Below are 14,078 nucleotides of genomic sequence, written 5' to 3' on the forward strand. Positions count from 1 at the left end.
GCATACACCGATTATTCTCTATCGGACTCGGTGAACCACGTTTCATACAGATTATCTGACTCGGACCCAAACTGGGGGAACAACCAAGTCAGCAAAAGAAACTCTGAAATATGTGAATCAGACACGAGTAACTGGAAAACAAACACCAATTCAAATAAGTAATAGCTTGTGACTGACATATCCAGTCCAGAACAAAAAAATCTGCGCACTATTCTAAGAGAAAGAATGAAAAAGAACGAAAAAATTATGCATAAGAATCCTGGATAGCTGAAAATTTTCAGATCGGGGTTCACCCAACATGAAGCCGAGATTAAAATACCACAAAAATATCAAGATTTCACAACTGCTGCTACCAGTATCTTACGAAGAAGCAAAATGTAAATATGATTCAAGTTTCAGTTTGTAAATTTCACTAGGGCTTTCAATATAAAATGCTCCAACATTTGTTTCAGATAGGACCAGAAGAGCGCTCGCATGTTAGTTACTGGAATACTCGAAAGCATTCAAGCTTCTCAAGATTGGAACCGTTATGTGCTTTACTGCTATATGACCAATTTATAAAATAAAGTTTAGAAATTACATAATGTACTGTTTAGTTATACAAAATCTTTTTTTCACAAGGAAGATCAGTAGACAGAATGATGTCTTGTAGATTAGTTGAAGAGGTTCAGTGGGTGATTTACCAACTTTTTTGACCCGGAAGCTGTATGCATATGGGAGTTTTCCGCAATTTCCTCTTTAAGAAGCTTTCGTTACTGTGCAAACATGAAAGCTCAGCTTTTCTGTTACATCATTGAAGTAGCGCTGATAATCCAAAATCACCTTCATTTGTGCTAGATTCTGAAGCTGATGTTGGATTGCGAGTTCTTACTGAAACATATGATGAGAGCACATCTTGTAAGCGAGAAAATTATTCTTTATGTCAATATAAAATAAATAAATGAGTAGGTCGAATATCAGACAGTTGCAGTTTAACTGAATGTCAATCTATAAACAATAGAAAAGAATTGAGCACAAAAACCGAGACAAATACAGCTATATCTTTAGAGCCATTAATGCCATGGGTTCATTGATATATTGTTTCATATGAGGAAAATATTGCTGAAAACTATCCCCGCTCCCTCTATTTCAATACAAACCGAATAGTGAGATAAAACCCATCATTTAAGGGTAACAAATGAAAACACTGCACCCTCTTATTTACATAAATAAGCCATGGGCACAACCAACTGATTTCTTCCTCATGTTTGTTAGGTTTTCAGATGTATCTAGAAGTTAAAATAAAACTGAGATCAGTTTATCTTGTTCATTTTCTCAAGCCCGTCAGGTTAATAAGTAAAGACTACCGAACAGGGATTGCTAAAATTACAGGTAACCTCCAAGTTGACGTTATTTTATTTTCATGCGTCTGAGAACCCACAGAAACCATAGCAATGGTAAAAACTAGGGTGCACAAATACTCATCTTTCGATTGGGTAATTCATTTTAAAAACCACCATGCTTTAACTTGTATTAGCATTGGAAATGGGAGAAAAGAAAACAACATAGTGGTTTTCTACATGAACTACCCAATGAAAAGAGGGGTACTTATGCACCCCATTTTTAGGGAGTGCACAAATTTGCACTCCTGTTATTCTTAAGAGTTAATGCACACATCATGAACAAGTTAGGAGCTTAAAGTTCAGACAACAAAATGTGAAATTCCTTTGAAATCGACAAAGCAAATTTTAGGAAAATCAAGAAGTCTCAGTCTACTTACAAGAAACATTCGTAACGACATTCGTGCTTTTCTGAGCAGCAAGTGCTTTCAACTTGTTTCCTGTAGCCAATAAAAGCAAACTCTTCATATGCTGCTTTTGTTCTTTTGGACTAGATGTCTTTGATACGGCTTCTTCAAAGGCATGCAGATCTTGAGGTGTAATGGAAGGAAGAGAAAGTAATATCTGTCAGCAGAAACAAATTTCACCACCATAAGAAACTGTGTTGTAGGTTTACTAATTCTGGTTACCAGTAACAGTTAGCATATTCGTGTATTTGTGTATTGTTTAGTACAAGTATGCAAACTTAAGCGACCTAACTATATCGGCGTATATTTTTTAGGTAAATTATTATCTATAAAAACCACCAACCAGTGTACCGATATTGGATACTATTACCTACAAATATGTAACATTCCAAGTAAAAGCGACAATTTTTTTAAAATACCAATATACTCTACAGCTCACAAGCATGGTTAGAAGCAAAATCAGCTAACATGAAATAGGCCCGTACAAATAAAATATACGAAATATGACATAATAATTTCAGTCTGGATGCTAACCTGTCTGGGAGACGGATTTCTATCAGCAAGAAATACGAAAATTTCGCGACAGATACCAACAAGATCTGCACTAGCAAAAGCATTTGACTCGAGGGCTAAGCCTTCAATAATTGCATAAAACAAATCTTTGGAAACAAATTGTAGGAGTTCTGAATTATTTGAGGATATAGCAAGAAGCACCAGCGCTCCGCAGAAAGATGAAATTTTAACCACAGATTCCCCATCAGTCCACTTAAACGCTTCTAAGCTTATTTGTAAGGCAGGAAGGGCTGGACCTTGATGCTTTAAGAGAAAGCTGCAAATAAAATCGAAGTTATTAAGCATAAAGCAAAATGAAAATCATCTTCGTATTTGTTAACCTCTTTGTTGATATACTACGGAACTTTCACAAGAGAAATGAGGCTCCAAAAATAAATCAAGTTAAAGGTTAATATGTATGGCTGAAGTATATGATCTCCAGGGTGTTCCAGATTTACCCCATTAGAGAGTTTGAGGCAAATGCATCCAAGTCTTTGAGAGTAGACATCTCCCCACGGTTACCATGTCCAAGGTGTTCTATTGAAGGAATCCCATGATTTAATCCAGGAGAAGCTACAACTGAAAGAAGATAACTGACTTCCCGAGTTAGATCTCGAAGCAACTTTTCCTCCATAACTTCCACCTTTAAGTCTAAACCAGAGAGATTTCTGGGTATATCTGGTACATTTGCTCTACCTTCAAGTAGAAGGGTAGACCATGAACAACTGAGAGCCTGCTGGCAATGGAGAAGTAATGGATGCAGGATTTTATCTATCCACACCTCCCACGAATTAGAAGGACAAAACTTGACCAAGGGCACAAGAACCAAGTGGATTAGCTGCCTTGTATGTCTGAACTCCATTGACTGTATGTTCTCTAGAAGAGCTTCAGCGACAAACTGACTTTCCACGCATTTAAAAAAGGAATCCCCAAGGGTTATTGACAGGCCCAAGACATTATACCTTCAGTCATCGAAAACATGTTGATTGTCAGTAACAGAGAAAACCTTTAAAACATCATGGAAAATATATGAGTAGGAAACAAAGAATAATATTCTGCTAAAACATTCATTAGATACAAAGCTTCTTTTGCTAAAACTGAAAGCTGTTTACAAAGAAAAAAATTGGTCTAAATAATGAGATCGTAGAGAAGAAACACCAGAACATTGATCTAGAAGTAGGAGCAACCAAATTTGTTCTCCAAAATCTACTTTGATAGACGCAGATGAAAGTTTAATTCCAAAGAAATAACAATAGTACTTTGCGGGAATGGCCTTAGTTGTTTGACGAATAGACAGATAATCATCTCTAAGGGTGTACTTACCCACTATCTCTGATACCCTTTAACCAATTTCTAACATCATTCTCGTTCACATCGTTCTGAGCACCCTCTGTAAAAGTCAAGGTTCCCTTTGACACCTTAACGTTTCCTTCCCCAAGAAGACCAACTCGCTCTACGTCACTTATACTCATTGCTGCCTTCAACTCCACTGGTAACATTTGCATTACAGGTGGAGACCAAAGTGAATGTAAAGCACGGAGCAGCTGCAGTCAAAAAATTAAAACTCCACATTGGTACGATGTGGGTGCAGTATGAAACTCATCTATCATGTCAATTAAAAGGTATATATACACATTTCGCTAACCCAATACAACTTAATCAAGTTTGAAAGGAGCACAACTTTCAACAAACAAAAACAACTTACTGGCCCTCCCTACATGTGATATACATACCCTTAGGAGAGGAGGCAGCATCCATTCAAGATGAGATGCCAGAGGATGTGAAGACATGGAATTGTTACATTGTAAGGAGCCATTTTGCAAAGTCAAGCTGCTCTTTCTTGATCCACTCCTTTTAAGAGCCTTCTCAAAGAATGTCACACTATGAAAAAGCGACCACATAAATTGTGTATCAGAGCAGAGGCGGACAAGACCTGAAGGATCAGATAAATAAGCACTTTGCCATTCCATCTGAGTCCACTGCTTCATCATAGGTTCAAGTAACCAAACCAAAGCTTCTTGCTGTTGTTGGATCCTGCATCAGATATCAGTAATCAAAGAAATATCAACTCCAACGAATTCCATGATAAAACAGGAATTACCAACAAAGCACACAACATAAACTTAAAACTCTGAAGTTTCCACAATCTAGTACTAACCCAGCAGCAGAAGCCATGACCAGTAGTGCTTCACCTAGAATATTATGCTCCCCACGCAACAGACTCCCTTCTTTTTGTAAACGATCCATGGTTTCAGCAATTCCCTAAAGAATAAAAAAACAACAGAGTATAATGATTGCTTACATTTTGATCAAACTTATGGCCGATGTAACAAAAGCAAGTTTCTAACAATAACCTTTATAGATAATGGAATAATGGTCAAATCCACAGGTCTAAGTAACAAAATTTGCATCAGTTGTCATAGGTTTACATTATCGAACTCAAAAAGTTTTTTTTTTCACAAATCATACAACTGTGGATCTGTGACATCATATTATTCCTAATCCATTTCACAAATCTATGATACTCTATTGAATTCTACTATTCACTGTACAACTGTTTAGTACCGATCAAGCCGTCATACTAACGAGAGTAACTTCACATTGTCCATTGCTGGATATTTGCATGGAAAATACCATCTCACCTTCATATGAGGAAGGAGACTTTTGTCAGCAGTTAAGGCAATGCGTACAAATGAGGTACAAATTTGCAATCGTGCATGCCGAGCACTATTCACTGAAGGTTCCTGCTAAGCAATCAGGCAATAGATAATAATCACGATGGAGTAGACCAGAATGTAATGTCGTGACTTGCATGTGATGGAACTTAAACCAAAGCAGGAAAAACAGTAAGGAAATAGAGAAAAAACCAGGGACCACCTTAAGAGCAATAGGAAGTGAAGTCAGAAGTTCAAAAATTTTATTGACGACCCCAGCAACTGCATCAGGGAAGTATTTTAGGAAAGGTCCCAATGCTTCTATATATCGTGCAAGTAATTCCGCAAGTGTTGGCTCAGTCCATTTCAGAGAAAGAAGTTGCTGAAGTAGACCTTCAATCACAAAGAGTAAAAAATTTAGTAGCAGTGAGGATAAGGCATTTCAAAGCCCTATAGTGCATGAGAACTGGACAACCTTCAAACATTCTGCATATTCCGAGATGAATATCACGGTTACCACCTACAACTTCAGTTGATCCATCGAAAATGGCACTAACAACCGTCTCTAGTGCCAGATTCAAGCTCTCCATTATGGCTATGTCCTGCAGCATCACAACCATATAAGCAACACAGGGAGCATGTCCCCATACTAAAGTTGAATGAAGCATGCAGAATAGAGAAAGAAAAAAAAAACGCGCAAGAGCCAAATTTTATTGCTTAAGCTTTTAATAACCCATGCTGCAGTGTCCAAACCAACCTTAAACATGCTATCCAAGAGTCATAATACTTCTACTGAAAATGTTTGCAACCTTGGTTCCATAACCAGCAGTTTGGCCAACCGCCAACGGATAGTCCCTAACACACAATCTTGACTTCCCTCCCGAGTTTAGCTGGATAGCAATTGCGCCTTGTTACCAGTAGGATTGAGACTGGCAGAATGTGTAAAAGTGTACTTAATCAGAGTAAGATAACTAATGAACCTCTCAAATATATGCCAAACAAGCCTCTCTACTCATTTTCTTCTCTCTAAAAGGTCAACATGTTGTACTTTTGAGGATGTCTGGTGACTGGTGCAAGAGCAGTCTTCACAATCCAATTTCCCTTAAACTAGTGTGAGATTGTGCTGACTCGGTATTTAAGTGTAGCATGGGAAGGCAGAAGACTAATGGTAGAGCCGTAGAGGGTTTCTAAAGATTCTTTGCTGACTGAAAATTAAGTGATATTGTTATGCTAGTATACTGGCAGCTGGTTTGGATATATAACCTCAAAGAGTGAAAGATCCACAGAGGAGAGATGAATCTCTAACGTTCCTTAAAACAGAATTGCTTTGGTCTAATTTGGGAATCTTTCATGCACCTATACAGAACTAATCATCAGATTTAAAGTTGCTCCTTTAGTTGGTTCTATTTCTTTGAAAGGTTTTTTTTTCCACCCCATCGTTTTTTTTTTTGGAGATGATACTTCTGTTAAAAGAAGTTAGCTATTAGGATTAACTCCATTGTAGTTTGCTCTGGACAGAGATGAAAGACAACATTGTGCCTCCCTGACAGCTCGCATAAATGTAGTTCCAAGAAAAGAAAATAAGTAAGCAAAATTTCTAATCTGAGTAGGTGATGAAGAAGTTACGAGGCTCTTGATGACTGTATCAATCCTCTCTGAAACTTTAGCAGCAGCTACAAAGGGCTTAACTGAAGCAATTAATTTGATAAGATCCAACTGCATAAGATATGTATGCGTACATGTTAGTACAGATGAAAATTAACAGCAAAGAAAGACGCCTGAAAATTTGCCGAATTTACTAACATGTAGGTAGTTGTGTATCCTAGTAACAAACAAACTACAACGAAAGATAGGAGTTTCTTAATTAGTTCATTTCCAAATACAAAGTTAAAAAGCGAGCAATACGCTCACCAAAACCATCTTTTGAATCAAACATATTAATGGACCTCAGCAACTAGGTCAATTACCGTGACCTAAGGTTGTATGAGATGGGAAAGACCTTTAGAACAGTAAGACTTCAGTCTAGAGTTATAACTTCTCAATGGTGGAAACTAATTCACCTATGCAAGATAGGAAAATGTGCAAGCTAGACACTACTGCGGCATTCACAAAATGTCTCTTTATCAAAAAACGGTTGAGACCTCTAACTCTGAATTCTTTAATGCTTGTGCTAAAATACATACCAGCCTAGAACGATATTGGCTGAACTCTCCCTTGCCATCAAACACATCACTCCAGAGCTCAAGTGCTCCTAGAGAAAGAGCTGTTTCTGGTGAAACTTTTTCTCGCTTGAGCATGCGGAGAAGAGTAATATCCAAAATAGCACTACAGATATCTTCATTAACTACCAGAATCCCTTTCCGTTCCTTATCGGCCAGCCCAGATACGGACTCTGACATATTTTCACCTGCTCCATGTAAAACGACCTTCGGTTTGGATACTGATTCTCTCAGTACAGGCTGCAAGAGAGGTGAGAAGGTTATCCAACATCAGAAGTTTTGACAAAGTGCCTACATGAAAGTTGCCCAGAAGAGTTCTACTTACCAACCAAAAAAGCAAAGACTGGAAATGGAGAGCTAGCTTGCAGTGTTGGAAGTACCCCAGCATCTGAAGCCACAATTGGAGATAAGTGTACTTTATATCGACAATATATATAACTTACACAGAATGAATCAGTATTCGGGAAGAGGTCAAGGAATTAATATTTTTCGAAGAGCATTACAGATACAAATCCCAATTGCAATTAATTCAAGCTGAATCACCTATAAACTGAATATGCTTAGAAAATTACATGATGAGATTTATTCAAATTAGAATCCACTTGGCTCTTAAGAGGAATTTAAATTAGCAGACCTATACTTATGGTAAAGAGTCTCAAAAGCAATACCGTCAGGACACTCCATTGAGTTTATGTTTAGATGCCTCCCGCATAAGTCTATTTAGATTCAGCAGTTCATTTATATATGACCTCAGGTTCAATTGAACAACTTCCCCATTATGAAGGAAGAATTAAACTGGAAGTAGAAGAATTCAAATATGGAATTTCCATTCCCCTAGCAGTCTTAAAGAGTACTAGAGTAGTGTGTATTAAAGATGCTACAAAATACAGTTAATTACAGGACTTTAGCTGAGAGATTGCCAACTTATTTTGGACAAGGATAAAACAAGATCATTATGCTTGATTCATGACTAAAACAACGAAAGTCAGCAGTAATTGGTGGAACAATCCGGAGCACAGCTTCAACAATATTAGTTTGATTGGTGATTACCTGTTGAAGATAATGGGGAAACATGGTATTGTCCCCAGAAATGCACTGCAAATTTAAAGTACCCAAAGACACCATACTTTCACATATAACTTCCGCAAATTCAAATTCACTTTTATCAATGCCACCAAAATTGGAGCCAGATCTGCTCAAGAAGTCACTAGACACATTCATCAGGATCCGAAAGATATTACTTATTGCTGAGTCAAACTCGGATGTAGCATCGGCAGGTTTTTTCCTGCAAGCAATGCATCAGAATCAACCAGACAATATAAGATATTAAGAATTTAGTTTAACAAAACTGTGCTACATAGAAAAATTATTAACTGAATACTCGATATGTCTCAAGAAAGAAAACTCGTATTTGTTACCTTGCACAGACTAATTTGAAAAACTCAGATGCATGAAGACGAAAATCAGGAGAAGAGAGTAAGAACCCGCACCTGTTGTGAAAAAGCAAAGAAAATTTACACTCATGCACCCCACTCAGAAAATCAAGAAGCGTACATCTTCGAAGGAAAGTGCATACCCACGAATCAGACCATATTTTTCGAGATCGGGAATAGGGGCCCATTCAGCATATGCATTAACAGCATTAATAGTGGCTGTAACTGTGGCTGCATGCTGTTTAGCAACATCCAACTGCTGACTTCCTGCTGCACTCAAAGCAGCTCCAAAGTGCCTTTCAAGTAACTATTTCACAGATTAGAGTTTGGCAACAATGCTAACAAGTGGTGTTAAAAAGTATGATATGGACTTACAGTATATAGTAAGGGGAAAATTTCAGGCAAAGACTGAGTAAGCCCACGTAACAGCATCCTACGCCGCTCACCTGTGTAACGTATCCTACATTTAAGTTAACAGTAGAACAATCCAACACACAGATCACTGACCAGTAATTGTGCCCATCAACTATGTTCGCCTCATAAATTTTACTTTAGAGGCAGGTGATCATATGAAAATAGAGAAATCCTCAGTTCCGAGTTCAAATAATATTCTGAACTTCCCCACTAGTGACATTACTCGACTATGTCATTTTACTTCGAAGCTTCAAAACATGTAGGTGTAGGAGCGAGTGAGTATATAAAACATGCCAATTTCAGCGTCAACTAATAACTTAAGTTATTAATGGCAATAATCTTAGTCACTTTCCCATTTAGTACTGTCACAAACCTTCCAAATCTTCGTTGTGGACTGTGATGTCTTCTGGAACCCATCTTAGGATCATGGAGACCAACTCAGCCTAGCAAAAACATGAAGAGTGACACTTGTTTATTCAAATAGCATCCAAAAAATTAACAAGCGTAGAGATAAATGAATACCGTACTTGGATGGGTCCATTATTAGATAGAGAAACCAGAGGAGGATGCAGTTCTTGCCACAGATTTATCCCTTCTCTCCTAATTATCTACCAAAGAAAAGGAAGGACAGGAAAATCATATTTATGATACCCACATGAAGTTAACATTTAAGTTGAATGAAAGCACAGGGAAGACAAAATAAAATACCTCAGCAACAAGAGCAGCAGTTTGGCTCTTCAGAGCCCACTGTTCAGAAGGATTGGCCATCTCAGAAATCAAGTCCACAGCAACCTTTGCAAAATCTCTTCTTTCCAAGGAACTTAGTTCCTCCCATCGCACCCTCACCAAGTGCTAGAGATATACAAAGAAGAGAAAAACAACCAGGTTACCAAACTAATGACTATAGTTGCAAAAATATATATGGACCCATCTGACCACATAAAAGGGGAAAGGACAGTCCAAGATTCATATTTAACAAATATAAATCAAAAATGAAAAACAAAGGTATACCTGCAACAATTTAAACGCTTGCAACCGAATCTCAGAAGACCAATCTCTTTTGACCAAAATGAAAGATGTATGTGCTAATGTTCGAACATCTCCTGCTTTTATCTGAAATATCCCCAAAAAACAATGTCTCACTTTAAATTATACAGACAGCAAAACCACAACACTTGGCTAGTTACACATATCAAGTATGAGAACCAATCTCATAAACTAGAACAGCGACAATATAATAAGTTGTCAACAAGGCTACTCCGTAGTATCACAGAATTGAAATACTTAATGTCACTAGCCTAGGGCAACACTATGTGTTTCACGAAGAGCACAGGCAGTATCATCAAGTCAGATTCTGATCAAAACAACCTAAAACCACACTAAAACAACTAAAAATTGAAAACGCATGGATGAACCGACATTGATTTTTAAAGTAATAAAAACTCGAAGAAAAGAGAGAAATACTTACAGATTCTAAGTAAGAAAAGGCGGAGTTTCTTGCTTGAGGCGAAGAACTCCAATCTAGGGCAGCAACTATCGCCTGAGCAACAGTATTTGCTGTACTGTTATTACTATTCTCTCCCATTTCTCCGACAATATTCACGCAGAGACTGAGAGAAAGAGAAAGAAAGATTGTGTGTGGTTTCTGGTTTAGGCTGGAAGAGTAGAGAGGAGTATTTGTTTATGGAGAGAGTGAGGAAGGAAACAAAACATGAGGAAAAGGAGAGAAAATGGGGAAAAATGAAAACAAGAGGAAAGTATATATTCTCCTTTTGAAAAACCCTTTTCATTGCCACCGTATTGCCTCCGTGGACAGTGGTCACAATTTTTTGTATTTAGGGCGTTTTGTAGGGTGAATTCCATGGGATAAGGGCTGGCCATATTCGGGTAGAGGTCAGGGTCTGGGCACCAGGAGGTCCCAGGTTCCAGTCCTCGATGGCGATATATTACAGAGTTTGACATGGAGGTAGAGTTAGCTTGCAGCCCTTGCGACGTAATCACAGCCCATATCCGCTTTGGCTCTCTTGACTTGGTTCCTCATGAGGCTCGCTGGTAGGCTAGCACGACAACTTGTTCAACTAATGTAGTAGTACGCTGTTGGAGCTTAACTTGTTATGCTTCCAACTAGTTAATGTAATAAACTCTTAATCCAATAATAACAATAATAATAAGTGAATCATCAAATTTGTTTACTATCACCTTAACATGGGATAAGCAAACTCATCGAACAAGCTGAGGGGCTAAATTTGTGATGTTGGCGGTCTTAGCTTGGTCGTTCCGCCGTAATATCGTATCCAACGGCTAGTATATTCGTTAACTATATTTGAAATCCTTCCCTATGCTAACCTCGTTTCAGTTTACACCTCTTTCTCAAATTAAATCTCATTCAATCTCACACGAATGTCTAATCTAAACTAGAAATATGGTTATTCGTCTATTTCCAAATTTCCCCCAAAATTCGTAGTCCTGAGTTTACTATAGTGGAAGATTTTGTTATTTGAAGAAAAAAAATTCACTTACACCGGATCTTATTAATGGATGAAGCTGTTTTTCTGATAAACACAATATTAAAGACTGTCCAATACAAGTAACCTATCTTGTCCCTTATAACTCAAAACCCCATGTCAAGATGACTACTGTAGATAGAACAAAGTGCTGTAAACACGGATTCTAACAAGGCCTAAAGTGATGTTATCAAGTATGTCATGGACTATCATTACAAGTCAAAACCGAAGTGTCGCACACAGTGTTTTTTTATCAATAGCAATCAGTCTATGTTAGATGTTCCACAACAGTTGCCAGTTAAAAATGCTCACCACGTCTTCTATCCTAGCACAGAGGCGAGATAACCAGCTTTAAGTTTGGAATTGCTATTACACTTCACATTCACTTGCTGCACTTGCACTTGGGAAGAGTAGCAATCAAATTAAAAATTAAGATAGAATTGATACATAATCAGTTTTTACAGAACAAATGAGTACTTCTTTCACAATGCAAATGACACTTCAAAAAAAATCATTCCAACCTTCTGTACCCAAGTGGAAAAACTGTCCAAATTCCTGATAATACCCAAAAGGCTTTCGATTCTTCCAAATTCACAACCCATTGGCAAAGTGATCTTCAAAATTATCCCTCTCTTCCTCATAAAGAAAATAAACATTACTCGTGGAACAGTTCACCCTTGTAAATCTTGCAAGAACACAGGCCGAGCCGCAACACAACAAGCACAATGAAGTTACTTGAGTTTCTTCCCATGTTTTTCCTGAGTTACAACTCCAATTATATTCACAAATGACAAATTACCTACAATCCTACATCATAGATCTTCTAAACTCGAACCATATCTCATAATGATTAAACAACAAACTATCATGAGTATGTTTTCCAACATATTCAAGACCTAAACGCGACAACCGTTTAGTACATTCATCACTACCTAATCTCGAACAAAACTTAATGTTATGTGAAACAAAAATCCTTCCATCAGATGGTTTCAATTTACCACTTAATCTCTCTAATCCAATCCACACAAGATTATCCGGCATATGTAAGAAAACAGCACTAGCATAAATTAAGTCGTAAACAACATCCGATCCAAATCTAGTAAAATCCATATCTTCCCCTTTCAAAATTAAGGGCCGTTTGTGTAATAAACCTTGGGATGGTAGTTCATACCTAAATGCAGCTATCAACGACAATTCATCTCTTTCTAAACAATGAAAATGTTGAGAATCTAAGTACCTAATAAAATGTAAACCAACACGAAGAGTACCACAACCAATTTCAAGAACTCGAGAACCCGGAATTAACTTACTCGATTCGGCTAGAAATTCAAATACATCTCTACCACCTGCCCACGGTTCTCCATAATTACTATGGTGTTCCTCTACTAGTAACTCACCAGGACATGATAAAACAGTGTGATTCTCAGATTCCTCACCTTCATAATGTGAAATTCCTTTAAACCTACGAGGAAAACACACACACACACAAACAAGAGTGTTAGAATCAAGGGTATGTTTGGCCATTTTATTAAAAAAAAAACTAGATCTTGCACTTACTGGATGAGATCTTGGAGTTGTTGAGCACGAGTACGAGGATTAATTCCTTTACGAAGCTTATTACGTGTTTCCATGTAATCTTGCAATTGGTTCTTTTGGATTTGATTTTTCCACCAGTCGATGTCTTCTTGAGTAGGAGAGATTTGATTGGTTGATGATCTCTGGTAGTTATTGGTACTGGTAGGGGCGGTGGTGATTGTTTTTATGGTAGAAGTGGGACAATTGCAGGGGGTGGTGGAGCAAGATGAGAGGAAAGGAATGAGGAAGAAGATGAAAATGGCGGAGGCAGCTACTGAAGCAACCAAGACTGGTACTGAAATCACTACACCCTTTGGTGGTGGTGCCATTTTTTTTCTTCTGAGAGAGTGTTATTGTCGACTCGATCTTTGTTATGGAGATTAAGGGTATATCTTCGAACCCAATCTGATTCGGTTTTGGTTCGTAGACCTCGTATCAATACTCATTACTCACTGCCTGCTTCAAAATGAACCATGATTTTGGGCATGCTGAAATTTTTTTAGGCATACTCAATAAAGATAAAAAAAGGTTGTAAAATAACAAAATCAGATTTCCCTTTAATCCAATTTTTTAATGACAAATCTACCCTTTACGTATTAGTAGTAGTAATCTGGATTAGTGATTAAATATTTTGTTTAGTGATTAAGAGAACTAGTATGTAACCCGTGCTACGCACCGAGGACGATGAGATACGCCAATTGAGTGTGGCGGGGCTTCGCCTCGCACCCGTAGTCAAATACATTAGATTATTTCTGAATAATCTTTGATTAGATTGATTTCTTAAAGAAATAGTAAACTATGATACCCTTTAGTTATCTAATGATTTTGACTTTTGAATTTGGTATGATAAACCTAAATTCATGTATTTTTTTACTGGGATATATTAAGATAGACCAATAAAATGGTTCGTTATTGGAAAAGTCAAAGGGTCAACTGGTCAG

The 14,078-nt window shown here is 37.5% G+C and overlaps 2 protein-coding genes across 3 annotated transcripts; both read right to left on the reverse strand.

Annotated features, from left to right (window-relative positions):
• Positions 1-319: 319 nt before the first annotated feature.
• On the reverse strand, positions 320-10,783 carry LOC113357441 (protein HASTY 1). Of its 2 annotated transcripts, none has more exons than XM_026600832.1 (22): positions 10,527-10,783; positions 10,070-10,171; positions 9,767-9,910; positions 9,586-9,666; positions 9,432-9,501; positions 9,020-9,090; positions 8,788-8,951; positions 8,630-8,701; positions 8,262-8,496; positions 7,537-7,599; positions 7,176-7,451; positions 6,619-6,708; positions 5,468-5,594; positions 5,216-5,385; positions 4,981-5,082; positions 4,497-4,600; positions 4,072-4,372; positions 3,662-3,882; positions 2,797-3,300; positions 2,321-2,615; positions 1,760-1,943; positions 320-870 (listed from the first exon to the last, which is right to left on the reverse strand). In XM_026600832.1, the coding sequence occupies exons 1-22, from the start codon at positions 10,641-10,643 to the stop codon at positions 791-793; spliced, it is 3,573 nt and encodes a 1,190-aa protein (XP_026456617.1). In that variant the 5' UTR covers positions 10,644-10,783; the 3' UTR covers positions 320-790. The 2 variants fall into 2 exon arrangements, with proteins under 2 accessions (XP_026456617.1, XP_026456616.1); XM_026600831.1 differs by having other exon boundaries at positions 6,595-6,708.
• A 1,180-nt stretch (positions 10,784-11,963) lies between these two features.
• LOC113357442 lies at positions 11,964-13,605 on the reverse strand. The gene is made up of 2 exons (XM_026600833.1): positions 13,120-13,605; positions 11,964-13,024 (listed from the first exon to the last, which is right to left on the reverse strand). The coding sequence occupies exons 1-2, from the start codon at positions 13,464-13,466 to the stop codon at positions 12,370-12,372; spliced, it is 1,002 nt and encodes a 333-aa protein (XP_026456618.1). The 5' UTR covers positions 13,467-13,605; the 3' UTR covers positions 11,964-12,369.
• Between the last annotated feature and the right edge of the window lie 473 nt (positions 13,606-14,078).

This window comes from Papaver somniferum, chromosome 3 (genome assembly GCF_003573695.1).
Source record: "Papaver somniferum cultivar HN1 chromosome 3, ASM357369v1, whole genome shotgun sequence".
In the NCBI taxonomy this organism is placed as follows: domain Eukaryota; kingdom Viridiplantae; phylum Streptophyta; class Magnoliopsida; order Ranunculales; family Papaveraceae; genus Papaver; species Papaver somniferum.